Source organism: Aquarana catesbeiana, linkage group LG07 (assembly GCF_042186555.1).
Source record: "Aquarana catesbeiana isolate 2022-GZ linkage group LG07, ASM4218655v1, whole genome shotgun sequence".
Taxonomy (NCBI): domain Eukaryota; kingdom Metazoa; phylum Chordata; class Amphibia; order Anura; family Ranidae; genus Aquarana; species Aquarana catesbeiana.
Window position 1 is genome coordinate 258,742,443 of NC_133330.1, and position 23,234 is coordinate 258,765,676.

General features: G+C 42.5%; 1 protein-coding gene across 1 annotated transcript in view; it reads left to right on the top strand.

Annotated features, from left to right (window-relative positions):
* LOC141102967 (dimethylaniline monooxygenase [N-oxide-forming] 2-like) overlaps positions 1 to 23,234 on the top strand; it is a 139,139-nt gene that overhangs the window by 11,263 nt on the left and 104,642 nt on the right. The window contains exon 3 of the mRNA XM_073592036.1: positions 16,411 to 16,599. Coding sequence (XP_073448137.1) covers positions 16,411 to 16,599 — 189 coding nt within the window. The remainder of the gene's footprint in view (positions 1 to 16,410; positions 16,600 to 23,234) is intronic.

Sequence of the window (23,234 nt, forward strand, 5' to 3'; positions counted from 1 at the left end):
TTTTTTTTTTGCTAGAAAGTTACTTTGAACCCCCAAACATTATATATTTTTTTAAAGCAAATGCTCTACAGATTAAAATGGTGGGTGTTGCAATTTTTTTTTTTTCACACAGTATTTGTGCAGCGATTTTTCAAACGCAATTTCTTTGGAAAAAAAACCCTTTTTTAATTTTAATGCACAAAAACACACTATATTGCCCAAATGTTTGATGAAATAAAAAAAATGATCTTATACATGGATACCAAACACAAAATGCTTTAAAATTGCGCACAAACGTGCAGCGGTGACAAACTACATATATTTTTAAAAGCCTTTAAACTCCTTTACAGGTTACCACTTTGTGTGTGAGCACGAGGGGACAGGGGTGCTTTTTTTTCTTTTTTTTTAATTATTTAATATTTCTTTTTTCATTTCTTTTTAAGCTGTTCCCTTCATTTATTTGTTTTTTATCATTTTTATTCTTATCTCAGGGAATGTAAATATCCCCTATGATAGCAATAAGTAGTGACAGGTACTCTTTTTTTGAAAAAATTGGGGTTTTTAGAGCCTAGATCTCTCCTCTGCCCTCAAAGCATCTGACCACATCAAGATCGATGTGATAAAATGATTTCCCAATTTCCCAATGGTGCTGTTTATATCCAGTGAAACCTAAGTCATGAAATGCTCGTAGCTTCCGGTTTCTTAGGCCATAGAGATGATTGGAGCCATTCTAGTCTCTGATCAGCTCTATGGTTAACTGGCAGAACCACTGGCTGCATTCTCGGGTTCCCTGTTGGGACAGGAGAGCCAGAGAAAACCATGGAAGACGGTGGGAGGGGGGACGTTCCCTCCCACTGCTTGTAAAAGCAGTCTAGCGGCTAATTAGCTGCTAAGATTGCTTTTACATGAAAGCCGACCGCTGGCTGAAAAGAATGATACCAAGATGATATCTAAACCTGCAAGCATCATTCTGATATAACCACTCAAAATTCAGCGACATACCAGTAAGTTGCTGGTCCTTGTTGGGCATATATTGTAATGTTCTTTTTTTTCATGCAGCCTAATGGGCATACATGCATCAATTTTTTTAACTGTGGTGGTGAAATCACCTCCTACAGAACTGGAGTCGCTGTTGCTGTCAAGAAAAATAAATCAGTGCTGCACCTGAATGGCGTACCTGCTAAGCAAATGATAGTTAACAATAAAACAAGGTAACATTACAGTATGACATACCATCCCTGCAAAGCAAATACAATAAAACACAGTAAAAATAAAACATTACAGTTCTAAAATACAGTAACAATAGAGAGAGAACAATAGATATAGAACAATAGAGAGCGAACAATAGAACGGACAATAGAGAGCGAACATAAGAGAGAGAAGAATAGAGAGAAGAAAAATAAAAGCAACTATTTTTGGCTTTTTTATCCTTTATTCTTTTGCACTATATAAACTGTAAACTGTAAACGTTCCAGATTATGATCTCTCAAAATGTGATGGCCATCTCCCCAACCCTGTGTAAGTGTGCCCTAAGACTGTGTAGTGCTGTACCCTACGCTAATACTCCACTAGTGTGTGGTAGCGTTTGAAACAGTTGCCGATGCAGAGATCAGGTTGGTCAGGACAGGAGGGACAATAAAAGCGGGTGTCACGCCTAAATCAAACATTTTCTGCAGACACAACATCTTCTTTGGGGTGTTCTTTGGGCAGGGGTACCAGGGAGTACATACGGAAAATGCCTCTCATGCAGCCAGCTCACTGCATTTGCGTTGGGAAGGTGGGGCATAACATCGTCTGGAAACAGAATGGCTGTGACGATCTCTTCCTGGAATTTTAGGAAGGATCCAGCTCGTCCCGAAGCTTTGTATAGCACAAAAGCATTCAGCAGAGCTCATTGGAATAAATATACAGACACTTTTTTATACCAGCGTCTGGCCTTATGGGCAATTAGGTACGGCGCCAACAACTGGTTGTTGAGGTCTCCCCCTCCCATGTTAAGGTTGTATTCGTGGACCCAGAGGGGTTTCTCCACAACACCAGTCGCCGTAGGAATTTGGACTGTCGTATCTGCGTGAAGGAAAGACTGAACGAAAACATTCTGTGAATCCCCCCACTTCGCTGCTAACAAATAATTAAATTTCAAGCAGGCTCTCTCCCCCCTCTAAGTCGGGACTCTACAAGCCTTTGGGGGTAGCCCCGGCAATTAGATCGCACAGTGCCACATGCGCTAATTCCACAATCAAAAAGGTGACTAAAAAGTGGCACGCTTGTGTAATAATTGTCCATTTTCAAGTGGTACCTCTTTTCCGAATAAGGGTGACACCATGTCCCACATGATCTTACCAGCACTCCCTATGTAGTCTAGGCAGTTCACCCGGCTCCACAAGACTACCTCTTCCCTCGTAAACCATAAAACTATATGTATAGCCTGTTGCCCTGTCACAGAGCTTATACATCTTGACCCCATATCTGGCACGTTTGCTGGGAACAAGCGGTCAGAAAACTTTATCAGGGACTCATCAATGCAGACAACTTGATCGGGAGTAAATAAGGCTACAAACTACTGCATGAAGTGGTTTACAAGGGGCCGAATTTTGTGGAGCCGATCATATCCAGGGTCATCCCGAGGATAACAGAGTTCATTGTCATTGAAATGCATGAACCGCAAGATCTGCTCATATCATATTCTGGCCATGGAAGCAGAGAACACGGGCATATGGTGAATTGGGTCAATGAACCAATATGACCGCAACTCACTTTTTTAACTATGCCCATGAGGAGGGATAGGCCCAGGAAAGTCTTAAATTTGGAAACCGTAATAGGTTTCCAATCTCTGCCAAGGGTCAACTGGGGATTAGCGGTGATGAATTGACCAGCATACAAATTGCTTCGGTCCACAATAGATCTATAGAGATCTTCCGTGAAAAACAGCGAATAAAAATCAAGTGACGTAAAATCAAATGTTTCCACCTGAATTCTGGGTTGGCCAGTGAATGGGGGAAGTACGGGTGCTGCAGAAGTGGTGGGCTCCCAATTCGGATTGGCAAATGCAGCAGGAAAGGCACTATGGGCTCGACGGACCTGTGTTTATCATCTTCTTGGTGGCTGCGGGACACTACTTGTGCTAGCCACCTCACCAGCTGAAACTGCACTTATGGGACCAGCCACGTCACCAAGTATTACTGCAGTGCTGGATGTACGACCAGGATGTACTAGGCTGCTGGTGCTTGCCAGTTAACCAGAAGAATGAGCTGCACTAGTACTGGCTCACTGCTCCATACGAGAGCCCTGCGGTTCTTGCACCTCAACAACAGCAGAAGAACAGGGTTGGGTACGCCTGACCTTGGCAGGAACCACTACTCAGTCGTCAGCGCTATCTGTCAGGGTGCCGCTGCTGTCTACTGGTTCATATTCTGAGCCAGAACCGGACAGATGGGTGACTTCCTCTTCACTCTCATCTATCAGGCTCAGAAACGTGTAGGCCTCTTCACTAATGTACCTTCGATTTGACATTTTCGCCTCTAAATTTACTGGTACACTAGTGAGACTCACAGGAAAAAAGCACCTGACTGTCAGTGACTGCGTCAAACGCTACCAAAAAGACTGTTAGCATTTGCAGGGATCAGGCCTGACTCTGCGAATACTGCAGTTATGTGTTTAGTATTTTGTAAGTGACAGTGATCGATTGATACTGCACAAGGGTGGGCTGGGCTGGGCTGGGCGGAGGGGCTAAACGCAGGTGCTAGCGGGCTGATCCCGCTAACGCTGCATTTTTGGGAACCCTAAACTACTGGGGACGCTAGTATAGATCTGATCAGATCAAAGATATCGATCCGTTCAGACACTATACTACTAAGGGAGGTGTATGGTGCATGTGTAGGTGTTAGCGCTACTGGCACTAATCTGACGCTGCCTGAGGCGACGCAGACCCTGACTGACGCTAAAACCTAACTGATATCACCCGCCGGGTGATCAGGGGGTTAAACCTTTATTTAGGTAATATACGACGGGTGCCCTGATGCCATAAAAAAATGAACCTAACCAGCGTCACCTGTGACACTAATATGGTGATCACTGGTGACAGGGGGTGATCAAGGGGTTAAACCTTTATTAGGGGGGTTTAGGTCCCTAGACCTATCTGGGGCTACCACTGAGTACCCTAAAACTGATTATTGTCACAAATGACAACAGTACAGTGATAAAAAAAAAAAATGAACACTGCACTGGGTGACACGGGTGATCGGGGGGGTGACAAGTGTGCCTATGTGTACTGTGTCAGTGTAGTGTTGGTGCAACTTACTGTGAGATGTCTTCTCTCCTCTCTTTGGAATGGAAAAGAGTTCCATGAGGGGAGATGACATCACTTCCCCTGCCTGTGTTTACACTTACACAGGCAGGGGAAGGATTTCATTTGCCAGAACCGATCACCAGGTCCAGGCCAGAAATCATTGGCCTGGGGACTGATCGATTCTGAAGCAAATCCAATTGTCAAGGCCACCGTACAGCTACAACGCTTTGCCCAGCTGAGCCAACCTGCTGCAGTATAACTGCGGCAGCTGGTCCGAAACTGGTTAAAGGAAAAGTTAACTTTTTTTTTTAATCCAGCTCCCCTATGTATCAATATACCATTAATGTACCTCAATTGCAGAAAATTAAAAGCTTTCTTTGATTCTGAGAACAAGGCCTTACCTTAGCCCTTGCTATAATTTTTCATCACTTCCTGATATATACATTTGGGACAGAGAAACCAGTAAGACACCAGTTAGGCCTTTACCAGCTGACCCCATTAGCACACACCCATTAACCATGTTTGCACAGCATCCCCATATCCCACCACGCACCTCCCTGCAGACAGTCTCAGGCAGCATGCTAAACCCCTTGAGGCCACATGCAGCCCACAGTACACCCTGATGTAGGGCAAGAGCCTATCTGATTGGATACAGAGTGATTTGAAAGATGGAGTGTCCTCCTATTACAGTGTATAGTTTTGCTAAATCTAAAGGAGATTTTACGATCAGATTGTATAGTGTAAGGCAACATTTATACACCTAAAACTACCTAGTTGTGCTTTCAGTGTCATTAATTTTTAATGGCACACCAAACACAGAAGCGAACACACATATTGCCACAAGAAAAAAAGGAGTGACAAAAGCAGTAAAAGGCGCAATACAGTAAAAAGTGCAACTCGCACAACGCCAAAATGTCCCATGAGCTACTTTGCCATGTGTAGCGCAGCCCATTGAAATCAACGGGCTGTCCTATGTGTATCACTGGAAGAGCAAGCCAAAAAACATGCGCTCCCACTACTCTTGGTGTGAATGAGGCCTGAAAGTGAAATTGGTGTGTTTACAGAAGAACAATGAGGCTCCATTGCATTTGTGTGTTTCTAAGTGCATGGCAAACTGCACAGAAAATGCGGACCTTGCCATGTGTTTAAGAAAAGCTGCAAATGTGCATGTGAAAACGCTCCCAAACACCCCAAAAACGCATGCGGGAAATGAGTTTGAGTTTTCCTTACGTGGAGATGTGAATGAGGCCTGGCAACTGAGTGTCTCTGTCCGCTCCCTCCTATGAACTTTATAAAGATGGTCATACACAATGCAATCTGATTGTACAGTCGCTGTACAATTTTCTTTAGAATTACTAGAACTATGGAATAGGAGCACCCACCTGACCAATCCATTCAATTTGTATCAAATCAGGCTGACCCTTGTACTACATAGCTGATGGGAGATCTAAAGGAGAGATTGTATAATCAGTTTGTATAGAAAGTGGGTGGAAGGTGGTATTGTAATGAGGTAGGTGTTTTCCAGAGTGGTGAACACACCTTATCACACCCTCTTCTGTGATGCAACAAGAAAGTGAAGTCTTTTGGGCGATGACCTAACAGGAAGTGAAAGCTAAGAGAAACTACAGGAAGTGATGGAATCTAAAAAATCATTTTAAAAATTCAATTAAACTGACAAGATTTTAAACCTCCTGTGGATAAAGTAACTGAGAGAAAAGCATATTGGGATGGCTGGGACAGAAATCACATTGGAAAATTGTTCTATTTATTATGAAAACTGAAATTCGGGACCGAAAAGGTGAACTTATTCTTTAATATTGTATGGTCTACAATAGCCTAAAGTGCTGTTTTATAAGTAAACACCACCCTGACGTAGGATCAGGTTACTTGGGCCGGATATACTGCCACAATACTACAGGCAAAAAAAAGCACATACTGCAAGAGGCTCAGGGTGTTAGGGCTCATTCAGATAGACATATCCAAAATCTGCAGGATCCTGCAGGCGCTATCGCGTTAAAAATAGTGCCTTCAATCCGCCCTCAAACAGCTGCTCTATTGTTTCCAGTGTGAAAGCCCAAGGGCTTTCACACAGGAGCGGTGCGCTGGCAGGATGTCAGGAAAAGTTCTGCTAGCAGCTTCTTTGGAGCGGTGAAGGAGCGGTGTGTTTACCGCTCCTCCACCGCTGCTGCCCATTGAAATCAATGGGGCAGCGTTGGGATACCGCCGGCAAAACACCACTATTGCGGCACATTGCGGGCGGTTTTAACCCTCTCTTGGGTAAAAGCACCCCGCTAGCGGCCGAAATGCGCCGCAAATCCGACGGTAAAACGCCGCTAAAAATAGCGGCGTTTTACAGCCGACGCTATAGGCGGCTCGGTGTGAAAGGGGTCTTACTGTTGCCATGTAACATTTGTGCAATGTTATAGAGGGCAGCGCACAGGGACTGTATTGGCTATGGCCGCTGATCCTGACTGATATTTCCTTGTCAAAAGAAGTTTATTGAGTATACAATATTATAAAGATACATAAAGTAAGTTTACAAGGATCTATAAAGTAAGCTCATTGTTTTACAGTAGGGTTTATATAGGTAAATATCATGAAATTTCAAATATTAAACATTGGGTTCACGTAAACCTAAATTAAAGATATATATCATTTCCTTAGTTACTTTTGTAGGTATTTAGATGATTTATACCTACTATACATATTGTTTACAGGTAGAGTGTATATAGGTCAAATAAATTCTGATAATGAGCTTTAATCGTAAGGTGGAGAAAAGGAAAGAGAAAGAAGAAAAAGGGTAGAAAGGCAGAGGTATGGTCCACAAGGTTGTCCCGCTCGTCAGTTTATTATTCTTTTTAGTTCTCTTTGAAGCCTTAGAATGGGTGTCTCTGTAAGTCATTTAATCTGCTACCATGGCAACAGGACAGAGTCATTGAAGTTTGACAGGAACTGTTGTTTTATCCAAGGATGCCAAAGTTTTTCAAATTTTGGAATTTGATTTTGATCGATGGCTACCATCTTAGCATGGGACATTGTATTATTCATTCTGTGAATTGTTTCTGCTAGTACCAATGTAGGAGATTTCCATGCCTTGGCCACTGTTTGTTTTGCAGCCGTTGTTAGTTGGATCATAAGTTTGAATTGAGAGAGTGTTAACCATTCCGGTTTTAGATTAAGTAAAGTTATATAAGGATCTGGTTGTATTATTTTTTTAAATATTTTAGATGCAATCACGATGACTTCCTTCCAGTAGGTTTGGATTACTGGGCACGTCCACCATATGTGTAAATGTGTGCCTATTTCTGGGCATCCTCGAAAACAAAGAGCTGAGGTATTAGGTGAATATTTTGCCACTCTAGCGGGTACAAGGTACCAGCAAGTTAGGACTTTATAATTTGTCTCCAGTGCTAAGATGTTGGGTGAAGATGACTTAGATGTGAGCCATATGTTAGACCAGTCCGTGTCTTCTAAAGTTCGTCCCAGGTCCTCCTCCCACCTCTGAACGTAAGAGGGTCTATTAAGATTTGCTACTCCATATAATTGATTACAAAGTGATGAAATTGTACCTTTAGCAAATGGATCTTTTGTACAGATTGATTCAAAAATGGATAATTGGGATAATGGTGTATCCCCCTTTAGGAATGGTGTATAGAAATTTTTGATTTGGAGATATCTAAATATCTCAGAGTTTGGTAGATCATATTTTTCTCTAAGCGATGTGAATGAAAGGAATGATTTAGATGCTATGAAGTCATTTAGTGTCTGAATGCCTGATGTTGTCCAAGCTTTAAAAGAATTTGGGTAGATCCATGCCGGATAAAAGGCCGGATTTCTGATAAAAGAAAGGAGAGGATTGTGTGGAGATTGTAACTGATATTTGGTTTTTAGTTTATCCCAGAGAGATAAGAAGTGTTTAGTTATGGGATTATGAATTTTAAAGCGGTCTTTAGGATCAAGCCATAATAAGTTTGATATTAATATAGGGTCATTTTCTGAAGCCTCTATAAATACCCATAATGGGATTTCCTGTTTTGCATGGTATTTGGACAGACTGGCCAAATGTGCTGCTCTGTAGTAGTTAGTAAAATTAGGGTATCCCAGGCCTCCTTTATTTTTGGGAAGATGTAGTGTGTGTATAGGTATACGTGGTTTAGAAGAGCCCCATATAAACGAAGTTGCTCTTTTTTGTACTATTCCCAAAAAATAGGAAGGAATTGGAATAGGGAGGACTCTGAATAGATAAAGCAATTTGGGTAGAATAGTCATTTTGATTGCATTAATCTTCCCTATCCAGGATAAAGGAAGTTGCGACCATTGTTTTATTAGATTTGTGATCTGTCTTAATACAGGAGGATAATTGGTTGAGAATAAGTCAGAATGAGATGCTGTTAAATGAATTCCAAGATATGGGATTGATTTTTCTGCCCATGTGAATGGGAGTGCAGCCCTAGCCGGGATCAATTCCATGTTTGTGAGTGAAATATTAAGCACTAGGCATTTCTTGGGATTAATCATAAGGCCGGATAGGGCTGCAAATCCATCAAGAGCTGGTATTAAGTTAGGACCAGAGACCTGTGGTGATGATAGAAAAAGTAATATATCGTCTGCAAATATACATAATTTGTGTGTGATACCTCCTACTTCAATGCCAGTTATAGTTTGGTTTGTTCTGATGTATTGGGCCATGGGTTCGAGTATAAGGGCAAATAATAAGGGAGATAATGGGCAACCCTGTCGGGTACCTCTTTCGATATTAAAGGCATCAGATTTGTATCCAGCATATTTTATATAGGCTTTGGGTTTATTATATAATGCTTTGATCCATGTTAAAAAGTGGGGTCCAAAACTCCATTTTTGTAATGAATATTGCATATATTGCCAGGATACTGTGTCAAATGCCCTCTTAATATCGAGAGATAGAAAACATAAAGGGATTTTCCGTTTTTTAGCAATATGTGCCAATAACACTGCCCTGCGTATATTATCGCCTGCCTGTCTATTTGGCATGAAGCCTACTTGATCTCTATGTATTAATTTTCCTATAATGCTATTGAGGCGTTTTGCTATTATTTTTGCTAATAATTTAATATCGAGGTTTAACAGAGAGATAGGCCGATAATTCACACAGGAAGTATCATCAGAAAGGGGTTTTGGGATCATACAAACAATTGCCATTAGTGTTTCTTGCCGAAAAGAATGTCCATCTAGAAGTTTGTTAAAAGTTTCAGTGAGAATGGGAGAGAGTATTTCTGAGAATGTTTTATAGTATAAACCGAGTAGCCCTCTGGGCCTGGTCTTTTGTTAAGTTTTAGGCCTTTTATGGCGTTAGCAACTTCATCTATAGTTATAGGCTCATCCAAACTGCTTTTTTGATTCTGAGATAACTCAGGTAAGGTTATTTTTGAGAAGAAGGATTCAGCCTCTGTAGGATTAAATTCATTGTTTGTCTTGTATAAAGTTGCGAGATGTGAGTGAAATTTATGGACTATTTTAACTGGATTACAAGTGTAAACATTTTTTGATCATTTCAAACGTATTGGTTTGAAAGATTTGTTAGTTGAATTTAATGCCTGAGCCAAATATGTACCTGGTTTGTTTGTATTCATGTAGAAATTGTGTTTGGAGCGTTTGAGGGATTTATCAACTGACTCAGTGAGAAATAGATCGTATTCCAATCTAGATTTTTCCAGATGAGATTTTGTACTCTGAGATGGATTATCTTGGAATGATATGTAGGCTGCATTAAAATTGAGTTCTAGTTTTTTTGCTAGATTTTTGCGTTCCCGTTTAAATAGTGCCATTTGTCTTTGTATTGTACCACACAGGACAGGCTTATGAGCTTCCCACAGTGTTATTGGGGAGATATCTGTTGTATTATTAATTGATATGTATTCCTTTAAAGCTTATTCAATGGCCATCTGATGTAGTGGGTGTTTGAGCATTATGTCCGGTAAGTACCACGTTGGGTCATGCGCTTTTGGTATGGCTGAGGCTATAGTAGTGTATACTGCATTATGGTCAGACCACGGAATCGGAATTATATCTGATGCAATAATTTCTGGTATCATTCCTATTGTTAGAAAAATATGATCTATTCTGGTGAAGGTTTGATGAGGGTGCGAGAAATAAGTGAATTTCTTTTTCATTGGGTTACTTTCTCTCCATGAATCTACCAGATTGTATTTGGAAAGAAGTTGAGAAAAAGGTAATCTAGAGGTTATTTTGGATGGTGTAAAAGGTGATTTATCTAGAAATGGGAGGAGGACCTGGTTCGAATCCCCGCACATTATCACTGTTCCTATTTTGTGTGTATTAATCACTTGTAATATATGTGAGAGGAATGGTGTAGGTTGTTTGTTAGGAGCGTAGTAGGAAATCACCGTGATTGCTGTATCCATTATATAACCCATGAGTATCAGGTATCTACCTTCTGGGTCTTTAATTTCTGATGATAAGGTGAATGGTGTGGATTGGTGAAATGCAATTAGAGTTCCCCTTTGCTTGGTACAGGCAGAAGCCGTGCAAATTTGTTGATATAAAGGAGAAATATATTTTGGAGTAGAATCTTTGGTGAAATGTGTTTCTTGGAGGCATACTATGTGAGCCTTCTTGTTATGGAAAGTACGGAAGGCTTTGGTCCTTTTTTGAGGGACATTTATTCCCTGAACATTCAGGGAGAGTATATTCAGTGGTGCCATGGCAACAGATCAAATAGTTTTGACTTACTTTTTGTTATGCAGAGCTGACTGCGCAGATCAACCTGTGTGGACTGAAGAGATGAAAAGATAGAAAAGAAACCAGTGAATTCTGGAGTAAAGAGTAAACAAAAAACATATGAGATTAGATGATACATTGTATAAATTATTTTTTGCAAGTAATCACAATTTACCCGTGAAAGAGAATAAATATCTCTCACAGGGGAATAAGTGCCTTTGTCACACTCCCACATAATATGGTTGGGAGAATGAGGAGGGCTAATGGGGGTACACGGATCTTCCGCTTACAGGAGAGAAGTGCTATGTCAAAAGACATCAAAATGATGTTTCATTAATTGGAGTGCAGAATATAGTTTTTGTTGAAATTATTTATTCCAGGGTGGTTGTATATGGTTAGTTTTGCCCTAGGCTAAATAATTCAGTTAGAAAGGTACTGTTAATAACTTTGGTATTGATGAAGATAGTTTGAATTATTTGGGGATTTTAACCCTTTTAGAGTAAACAATTACATATTTTATTCATATGCAACTGTTTAGATATGTTAACTCATAAAATTGAAGTTGTATTGCTTCAGATTAGAATAAACAAAAACATAATTCTAGGAACTAGTTAGGTAATAATATATTTGTTTTAAGAAAAGAAAGAAAAAGCTTCCATTACTTCTGGATTATTGAACATATTTGTCCTAAAAAGTAATAAATCTATTGTTATTACCTGATAATATATAACTGAACAAGAATTTCCTTATTTCACTTATATATTCTAAGGCTATATGAATCAGAAGTAATAAGAAATATAACTGGAATGTAACATGATCCCACACAGTGTGTGACTATCAGAATGCAGTTACATTCAGTTATAAATATAGGTTTTTTATAGAGAACCATCTCTTAGTATAATAAATGAAGAGATATCAGGAATTAGGATGTCAGTCCATTGAATCTTCTTGGTCCATGGATGATGTGGCATAACGGCCTCTTTTGTGAGAATGATGATTCCCATTTTGTTCTGAAATTTTCTGGGTGCTGCCTGAAGGTGAAGATGATGCCATTCTTCTGCGTGTGGGAGTGTTGCTGCTTGTGGGTTCTGTCAGATTTAATTTTAAAAGGGTTTGTTGTAGTTCATCTGCTGATCTGCTTCTGTAAATTGTACCTTGGTAGTTAAATCTGACTGAAAAGGGGAAGCCCCATTGATACATAATGTTGTGGCGTTGCAGTTCCATTAGTTGGGGTTTCATGGATCGTCTTTTAGTAATAGTAAGTTGGGATAGGTCAGCAAAAATTTGATAATTATGTCCTTGAAAATTAAGTTCCTTTTTTTCTCTTGCAGCAATTAGTATTTTTTCTTTTGTTCTGTAATAATGAAATTTTGTGATTATATCACGTGGGGGTCCATCTTTCTTTTTGGCTGTGAGGGCTCTGTGTACTCTGTCCAGTTCTAAACGTTCAATAGGGATATCTGGCTTTAGTTCTTGTAATAGAGCAGTAATAGTAGATTGCAGGTCTGTCACAGTTTCAGGTATTCCCCTTATGCGCAAGTTTGAACGTCTGGCTCTATTTTCGTAATCTTCGAGCTTAGTTTGAAGTATTAAATTTTCTTTTTTTAATTGTTCCAATTCTGTTATATTTTCTTGGGTTGTAATTTCAATTTCATCCATTTTTATTTCTAAGGCTGCGGTGCGGTTTCCCAGCTCTCTTATTTCTTTGGTTAGACTTTTTGTTATTTGGTCTGAGGTTTGTTTTAAAGCCTTACGAAGCATCTTTTCAAATTGTAATAATATTACTGGGGATGCTGAGGAGGCTTGTGGAGAAGTTTGTGAGAGGATTTGTTCTGTATCTGACTCAAATGGAGAGTCTTGCTGTGACATTTTCTGTCTGTGAGAGCACCCTGATGCTGTATCTTGTGAGGTGACTGGAGCTGCTTCAGCTGCAGTGAGTGCCTGTGAGCTCTTTCTGAGGTGATTTTTATTTCTGCCACGGTTTCCTCCCAGTACCATATTTCCTGCCCAAACTTTCACAGTTTGTTCCCTGGGGCAAAAAGGTTCAAATGGATACCTTTTGAGCCTGCAGGCTCCGCTTTGTCCTTCTCTTCTCTCCTCAGCGGTGCAGAGCTCTAACAATGCATGTCTGCTCCGCTAGGCTCCGCCTCCTGCCTCCCTGACTGATATTTCAATATAAACACGTGTAATCAGTGGTGCACTGTTGGACTGAATGAGTCACTGATGCGCAGGTGACTTCGTCAGTTTGTTCTGTGCATGCGCCAGTAGTGCATTATTGACTTATTCAAAACAATAAGCAGGGGCAGCCAATAGGATCCCTGTACGCTGCCAACTATATGCAGGTATGTTTTCGGGGCACAGTCCATACTGGTGTACAGCCACATCTTGTAATTGCAGTTTATAAATGGGTGTACACAGCAGCTATTGGTCTTGAGGAAGTTGTTATGGAAGTTATAAATTCTCATGCATGTTGTGTGTCTAGTGCTAACCCCAGAGGAGCCACTGAATTGTTTTGTGATTTCTCTGCACTCCTGAAGATGACACACCTCGCTCACCCAACACTTTCTTACACACCTTTAGGTATTTCAAAGAATTTATTTAGGTTAAAGCATTTGTTAACACCCCCCCCCCCCCCCCCAAAGAAAAAGGATTCTATTCCCTTGAAGCAGTGCTTGTGCTGTGTCATTTGGCCCCCTGTAACATCTGAAATACCAGGCTGATCCAGCCAGTTTCTACCCTCCACCCTGTACACTGACCACAATACATCAGGGCTGCTGAGCCCTGACACTGTAGTCAGTGTACATGCCTCCGTCATTTGAGGTCACATGCCTGATCAAGGGGTCCTGCAAGGTTTCAAAACAATTGATGTAACAATGTGGTTGTTGAATAAAGCTTTGGACCCAATTTTTGAGACCCATGGTGTGCTGGTGACATTTCTTACTCCAAAATGTTAGGAACAGCTAGCAGACTACACTTCCCGCTCAGTAACAGCATCACAGTCTATCTCTCACAGCTGGGGCCCATGAGGTAGTTTTCAGCACAAGTAGTGGCACACTGGAACAGTCTGGTTCCTTATGGCAGGGAACCACAAGGTAGTCTGTAGCACAGGTGTGTGTAGACTAGAACAGTCTATATATTCACATCGGGGGACCATGAATTAAATTGCAGCACAGAATAGAGGCCCTACTCACAAATCCTGGAACAGGATCAGTACATAGGTGCAGCCCCTTGGAGAGCAGTCCAGCATCCAGTCCAGAGGTACTCCAGGGGCAAGCAGCCCCATGAAGCTCACCAATCAATTCCCTCACAGGGAAAAATGAACCCAGTCTGCAGAGGCTACATGCTATTGATCACCAACTAGGCATACCTTCCCAGGGATTGGCCAAAGCATGGTAAATATTCAGACTGGGTATTTGCATTTCCTGCTCTATGCTCTGGAATGTTCTTCACATAGGCAGGGGTGAACAATCAAATCCACAGTCCACAGTCACAATCAAAGTGAAGCTTCACAACATTCACAGACCTCTGTGGGAAAATAAGTGGAACTGCACAATCTATTTGCCCTTAGTAATTCAACCTAACTGTTGCATAGGGGAAAAGTGACAGCCATGTGTAAGCTGCAACTGGATATTTGACTTGAGCTTTTAGACAGGGTTATCTTTCCTCACTCTGCAGTTGAACATAGCAGCATATATTTAGCACTTGCTTTGCATTGCATAGGTGTAAAATTTGAGGTTGTATCAGTGGTGGGCCGTCCATTAGGGGCGCCTGGGCACTGCCCCCTTTCTCCATGCCACCCCCCTATATGCAGTGGATAGATTCATGCATATCATGAATCTATCCACGCCTGCTGCAGCCGCCCCCTATTCATGTGTCCGGCCCCTTTCAGGGCACCGAATTACAATAATACAATACAATAATAATTGAATTACAGCAGCCAGGTTTTTTTTTAAGCACCTGATTAGAGCCAGAGGCTCTAATAGGCTTCAAAATAGGGTGGGCTTGGGTCACAGAGGATGCGCTCTGATCCCACCCAGGTGTGTTGCAACACTGATCCTGCATCGGGAAGCAGGTATTCCCCGAGCCCGTCACGCTTAAGGATAAGGGCGACCGTGCTGGAAGATGGCCTTATCAGATCCGACTGCCCGCATCCAGGGTAAAGACAGCTGGTGGGGGGGTTTGCTGAGGGTGTTAGTGCTGTGCCGCGGTGGGGTAGGAGCAGTTGTGCTAGTGCCGCTCCACCGGGGGCCCGGGGGGAGGTCGTTTGCCGCCCCTCCCAAAAAAAAAACACCAGCCGCCACTGGGTTGTATAGCTCAAGTGTAGCAGCCACTAGTGAGTACAGTCCATACCAGAAATTGTCATTTAAGCGCTTGTTGGCTCATTTTTTAAAAAATATAAGTTCAATACAGTTTCAGAAAAGAAAATCAATGAATTTCCCTCACAGGGGTTTTCAGCTTTTCCATCCAAAGAAGATACACTTTCAGCACTCCTGGTTCACACATACCACAGTGCTGCATAGGCCTTCCACTTTACGCCCAGGGCTGTCTCCCAGACCATTTGCTTGCCAACACTGTCCACATAGATAGGCTTGGGTCTCTGTTCCAGTGCACACCTCTGGCTTCTTCCTTGCACAGCTAGACTCCTCGGGAGGGTGGAGCCCAGAACCATGGTCAGGCCACTACTAATAGTCCAGCTCACACCTGACCAAGCAATGTGCTGGTGGTTCAAAAAATCTGGACCCAGGAATGGAGATTTCATTCCACTCAGATCGCTAAGAAATCTCAGATTTTTCTAAGCCCGGAGGAAGCTGAAAAGCCAGTTTCCTCCTAATTAAGCAACCCCCCTGGAGCCCCTCAACCTGCCTGAGAATCCTGGGTTAACATCACCTCGATGGGACATCGCCCTGCTGCAATGGGAAAAGTGCAAGCTCAGCTTAAAGCCCCTCAATGCAATTATCTCTACTTACTAACTGCACTGCCCTACTAAGTACTTTGCAACAACCCTCCAGTCCTTTGTGTTGATAACTGATACAGATTTCTTATATGCAGAATTGTGTACAGCCTATACCTCCCTACTCCCTTCCTTTACCATACACTTTGAGGTACACTAACATGGATTTAATTCCTACCTACAAGGCTCTGTGTATACAGAACTTTCAGCATTTAGTTGCAAAGTGGCCCATGTTTCAGTTCCCTGGTGAAACTTTGTACCTACACAGGAGAGTGGGGAAGAATGTTCCTTTGCACTAGGAAATCCTATTTGATTCATTCTAATTTATAGTATTTATAGTATTTATAATATATAGTATATAGTATATAGTAACAAAAAGCTGAACCACCATTTGAATTTACAGAATGAAAAAATGGATAACTAAGCGAAATATCTATTAGAAAGTAATTTTTTCCATGTTTCTGCTTTAACCCAGGAGACTGTGGAAGACAAAAAAGCAAGTTTATATAGCTCTGTTGTAACAAACACTTCCAAGGAGATGATGTGTTATTCAGACTTTCCAATGCCAGATGATTTTCCAGCATATCTACACAATTCAAAAGTGCTGGAGTACCTCCGCCTTTATGCTGATCATTTCAGACTCTTAAAGTACATTCAGTTTGAGGTGAGTGGTTAGTATTTTTTTTTTAACATAAATGCAAGCAAGAGTAAACTCATTTGTATTAAAAGGCAAGTACAGTGCCTTGAAAAATTATTCATACCCCTTGAAATTTTCCACATTTTGTCATGTTACAACCAAAAACGTAGGCTTGAATGGAGGAGAAGATTTGGATGCCGCACACCGGATGTAGTCAAAAAACTTCACTTTATTGAAAAAATGGGATCATCAAAATAACAAGACTGTCATGCAGAAAGTACAGGTAAGCTGACGCGTTTTGCACTCAGGACTGAGTGCTTACTCATAGCTATGAGTAAGCACTCAGTCCTGAGTGCGAAACGCGTCAGCTTACCTGTACTTTCTGCATGACAGTCTTGTTATTTTGATGATCCCATTTTTTCAATAAAGTGAAGTTTTTTGACTACATCCGGTGTGCGGCATCCAAATCTTCTCCTCCATTCAAGCCTGCTTTGTCTAGCATTCAGCCAGCACCTGGAGCTCTTCTGCTCTGAAACTTCCACTTACACCTGGGTCAGTGTCAGCCTGAGCGGTGGAAACACTTTCTTTGCTTGTCTGCATCTAAGGATACAACCAAAAACGTAAATGTATTTTGGGATTTCATGTTATAGACCAACACAAAATTGTGAAGAGTAGGGATGAGCCGAACACCCCCCCCCCATTCGGTTCGCACCAGAACCTGCGAACGGACCGAAAATTCGCACAAACGTTTGAACCCCATTGAAGTCTATGGGACTCGAACGTTCAAAATCAAAAGTGCTAATTTTAAAGGCTAATTTGCATGGTATTGTCCTAAAAAGGGTTTGGGGACCCGGGTTCTGCTCCAGGGGACATGTATCAATGCAAAGAAAAGTTTTAAAAACGGACGTTTTTTTGGGAGCAGTGATTTTAATGATGCTTAAAGTGAAAAAAAAAAAAAGTGAAATATTCCTTTAAATATCATACCTGGGGGTGTTTATAGTATGCCTGTAAAGTGGTGCGTGTTTCCCGTGCTTAGAACAGTCCCTGCATAAAATGACATTTTTAAAGGAATAAAAGTCATTTAAAACTGCTTACGGCTTTAATGTAATGTCCGGTACCGGTTATATGGATGAAAATCAGTGAGACAAATGGCATGGGTAAGCCCCCCCCCCAGTCCATTACCAAGCCCTTTGGGTCTTGTATGGATATTAAGGGGAACCTCGCACCCAAATTAAAGAAAGGAAAGGCATGGGGCCCCAGGCCCTCTGAACAGCAGTATACAGGTGGTGCAAACATGACAGGGACTGTAGGTTTGTTGTTAAGTAGAATCTGTTTGTAATTTTGAACTGGTACATTTTTAAAAGTGTAGCTCCAGCCAAAAAATCTATTTTTAAGCTTTTTGGAAAACATAGGGAAGGGATATCACCCCTGTGACATTTGTTATGCTGTTTGTGCACCTCTTCAGAAGATTTTACCTCACTTTCTGTCCCAATGACAAATGTTTTTTGACAATTTGGGGTTTTTAGTGAAACAAGGATTGGTGATAAAGCATCAGTGGAGAGGAGACACGTTTTTCCCATATTAACTCTTACAGGAGAGAATTTCCCTTCCTAGGGGTAGATTTCATCTCACTTCCTGTTGTCTCCTTCCGTTTGCAAGTAGGAGTCGTTTGTAAGTTGGATGTTTGAAAGTAGGGGCCTGCCCTATATACTCTGCAGAAATTGCGGCCTTAGGTGTTGGTGTTGCCACAACACTGTAAGCCCTCACAGTTACTCTTGGTGGGCGCAGGAACAGGCTCTGCTGTGAAATATTAGATGAAGAATTGTAATTACATGCCCCTGTTGAACAGGGTCAGAAAAATTGGGCCTTTGGTGGTGGTGGTGGTGCTGGTGCCACAACACTGTAAGTCCTCACAGTTACTCTTGGTGGGTGCAGAAATGGGCCCTGCTGTGAAATATTAGATCAAGAATTGTAATTACATGCACCTGTTGAACAGGGTCAGAAAAATTGGGCCTTTGGTGGTGGTGGTGTTGCCACAACACTAAGTCCTCACAGTTACTCTTGGTGGGAGCTAGAACGGGCCCTGCTGTGAAATATTAGATCAAGAATTGTAATTACATGCACCTGTTGAACAGGGGCAGAAAAATTGGGCCTTAGGCACTGGTTCCACAACACTGCAACCCCTCACAGATACTCTAGGAATGAGCCCTCCTGTAAAATGTTGCATCAAAAATTGTAATTACACACCCTTGTTAAACAGGGGCTGAAAAATTGGGCCTTAGCCACTGGTGGCGGCGCCCAGAACCAAAAATATTCTTATAAGCTATCAGCATGATCATTGAGGAGGAAGAGGCACTGGTGCCACAACACTGCAACCCCTCACAGATACTCTAGTTGGAGCGCAGGAACAAGCCCTGCTGCAAAGTATTGCATCAAAAATTGTAATTACACACCCCTGTTAAACAGGGGCTGAAAAAATGGGCCTTAGCCACTGGTGGCGGTGCCCAGAACCAAACATATTCTTACAAGCTATCAGCATGATCATTACGGAGGAAGAGGATAGTCACTCAGAATAACAGGATAGTCACTCAGCATCAGCATAGGCAGTCTTGAAGGGATCTGACTTTTCAAAAAAAATTATTTAGTTACATCAGCATCAGGTGCTTGGTAGCTGGTGGTGATCCAAGACTGATTAATTTTTATGAAGATCAGTTGATCGACCGAGTCGGTGGACAGGCGCACCCTGTGATCGGTTACAGAACACCACTAATTTTCTTCAGGTAGCTTTAGGTGCACACTGTGCAGAGGACACAGTGCACTAACTGTAAATACTGTAGCTGCCTGCCTGTGGTATTAATAGGATCAGAAGAACACCACTAATTTTCTTCAGGTAGCTTTAGGTGCACACTGTGCAGAGGACACAGTGCACTAACTGTAAATACTGTAGCTGCCTGCCTGTGGTATTAATAGGAGCAGAACAACAGCAATTGTCTCCAGGTAGCTTTAGGTGCACACTGTGCAGAGGACGCACTACACTAACTGTAAATACTGTAGCTGCCTGCCTGTGGTATTAATAGGATCAGAAGAACACCGCTAATTTTCTTCAGGTAGCTTTAGGTGCACAGTGTGCAGGGGACACACTAAACTAAATTGTAAATACTGCAGCTGCCTGCGGTACTGTACTAATAGGATCAGAAGAACACCACTAATTTTCTTCAGGTAGCTTTAGGTGCACACTGTGCAGAGGGCGCACTACACTAACTTGTAAATACTACAGCTGCCTGCGGTACTGTACTAATAGGATCAGAAGAACACCACTAATTTTCTTCAGGTAGCTTTAGGTGCACACTGTGCAGAGGACGCACTACACTAACTTGTAAATACTACAGCTGCCTGTGGTACTGTACTAATAGGATCTTGAAGAACGCCACTAATTTTCTTCAGGTAGCTTTAGGTGCACACTGTGCAGAGGACACACTACACTAACTTGTAAATACTACAGCTGCCTGTGGTACTGTACTAATAGGATCAGAAGAACGCCACTAATTTTCTTCAGGTAGCTTTAGGTGCACACTGTGCAGAGGACGCACTACATTAACTTGTAAATACTACAGCTGCCTGTGGTACGGTGCTAATAGGATCAGAAAAACACCACCAACTTTCTTCAGGTAGGTTTAGGTGCACACTGTGCAGATGACGCACTACACTAACTTGTAAATACTGCAGCTGCCTGCGGTACTGTACTAATAGGATCAGAAAAACACAAAATTTCTTCAGGTAGCTTTAGGTGCACACTGTGCAGAGGACGCACTACACTAACTGTAAATACTGTAGCTAATAGGACTACTAGGATCAGAAGAACACCAGCAATTTTCTTCAGGTAGCTGTAAATACTGTAAAAACACTTGCCTGCCTGTCAGTAGTAGGAAGAGAATAACAGGAACGGATCTAGCTAAACTGAATACAGTGTATATGTATATATATATATATATATATATATATATATATATATACACAACACCTAGGATGTATATATATACACAATACACTGTAAGTGCAGCTAACTGACTCGCCTGCCTACTCTATCTAACTTAAATCAAATGACACTGTCTATCTATCTCTCTCTCAACGCTGGTACACACTACACAGGGCCACCGTGTAGGCGGCCTTATATAGTGGGGGGCATGTACTAAACCCCCTGAGCCATAATTGGCTAAAGCCACCCTGGCTTTGGCCAATTACGGCTCTTTGTACAGACAGTGGGTCATAGTGCATGCCTGGCCAATCATCAGCCAGCAATGCACTGCCATGCCACAGTGAATTATGGGCCGTGACGCGCCACTAGAATTTGGTGCGAACGGCCCATATCATTTGGAATTCGGAGAACGACCGAACAGGCAATGTTCGAGTCGAACATGCGTTCGATTCGAATACAAAGCTCATCCCTAGTGAAGAGGAAGGAAAATGATAAATGGTTTTCAATTTTTTTTTACAAATAAATATTTGAAAAATGTGGTGTGCATTTGTATTCAGCTCCCTTTCTTTTGATACCCCTAACTAAAATCTAGTGCAACCAATTGCCTTCAAAAGTCACCTAATTAGTAAATAGAGTCCACCTGTGTATAATTTAATCTCAGTATAAATACAGCTGTTCTGTGAAGCCCTCAGAGATTTGTTAGAGAACCTTAGTGAACAAACAGCATCATGAAGGCCAAGGAACACACCAGACAAGTCAGGGATAAAGTTGTGGAGAAGTTTAACAACTTATGGACCACCCGCCGTCATTATACGTCGGCTATTTGAAGTGGAATATCGTTGTTATGGCAGCAGCTAGCTGCCGTAACCCCAGTATCCACTTCTTCAGCGGGCGGTCCGCTTTCAGATATGTGGTCTCAGTGGTGGATTCGCCAAAAGATCACTTTTATCGGTAGCGGGAGAGGGACCCCTCCCGCAGCACTCGGGTGCCCTCCGCCTCTTACCGGGCAGTGGCGGAGGTGATCGGATGCTGTCCCCTGTTTGGCTGGCTGATGAGTGAGGGGAAGATGGCCCCCACCCTGGCTCCATACCATTGCAGGGCAGAAGCGACGTCAAAACGTCACTTCCACCCATAGCTCTTAAAGGGACTTTTTTTTCAAACAACCTTTTTTTTTATTGCATTTAAGTGTAAATATGAGCTCTGATCCTCCAGACCCTTTATTAGCTTAGTTGCCCCTCTTTGTACTCGCTCCATTTCCAGTACATCCTTCCTGAGGACTGGTGCCCAGAACTGGACAGCATACTCCAGGTGCGGCTGGACCAGAGTGTTGTAGAGCGGGAGAATTATTGTTTTATCTCTGGAATTAATCCCCTTTTTAATGCATGCCCATATTCTGTTTGCTTTGTTAGCAGCAGCTTGGTATTGCATGCCATTGCTGAGCCTATCATCTACTAGGACCCCCAGGTCCTTTTCCATCCTAGATTCCCCCAGAGGTTCTCCCCCCAGTGTATAGATTGCACTCATATTTTTGCCACCCAAATGCATAATTTTACATTTTTCTACATTGAACCTCATTTGCCATGTAGTTGCCCACCCCATTTAACCACTTGCCGACCGCCTCACGCATATATACGTGAGCAGAGCGGCACGGGCAGGCAAAATCACGTACCTGGTACGTGATTGCCTTCCCGCGGGCGGGGGTCCGATCGGACCCCCCCCCGGTGCCATCGGCGGTCGGCGTTTGGTTGGAAGCGATGAGAGACGAGGGGGAGACCATCCGATCGTGGCCCCCCCTCGCGATCGCTCCCAGCCAATGAGAAACATCCCCTGCCTCTGTATAGTACACAGAGGCAGAGGATGTGATGTCATCTCTCCTCGGCTGGCCAGTTTCCGTACCAGCGCCGAGGAGAGACGACATGTAAGTGCACCAACACTCACACACAACACAGTAGAACATGCCAGGCACACTAAACACCCCCGATCCCCCCCCCGATCGCCCCCCGATCCCCCCCAATCACCCCCCCCCAGTCACAAACTGACACCAAGCAGGTTTTTTTTTTTTTTTTTTTTCCTGATTACTGCATAGTGTCAGTTTGTGACAGTTACAGTGTTAGGACAGTTAGTATTAGCCCCCTGTAGGTCTAGGGTACCCCCCTAACCCCCCCTAATAAAGTTTTAACCCCTTGATCACCCCCTGTCGCCAGTGTCGCTAAGCGATCATTTTTCTGATCGCTGTATTAGTGTCGCTGGTGACGCTAGTTAGGAACGTAAATATTTAGGTTCGCTGTCAGCGTTTTATAGCGACAGGGACCCCCATATACTATCTAATAAATGTTTTAACCCCTTGATTGCCCCCTAGTTAACCCTTTCACCACTGATCACCGTATAACTGTTACGGGTGACGCTGGTTAGTTTGTTTATTTTATATAGTGTCAGGGCACCCGCCGTTTATTACCGAATAAAGGTTTAGCCCCCTGATCGCCCGGCGGTTATATGCGTCGCCCCAGGCAGCGTCAGATTAGCGCCAGTACCGCGAACACCCACGCACGCACCGTACACGCACCGTACACCTCCCTTAGTGGTATAGTATCTGAACGCATCAATATCTGATCCGATCAGATCTATACTAGCATCCCCAGCAGTTTAGGGTTCCCAAAAACGCAGTGTTAGCGGGATCAGCCCAGAT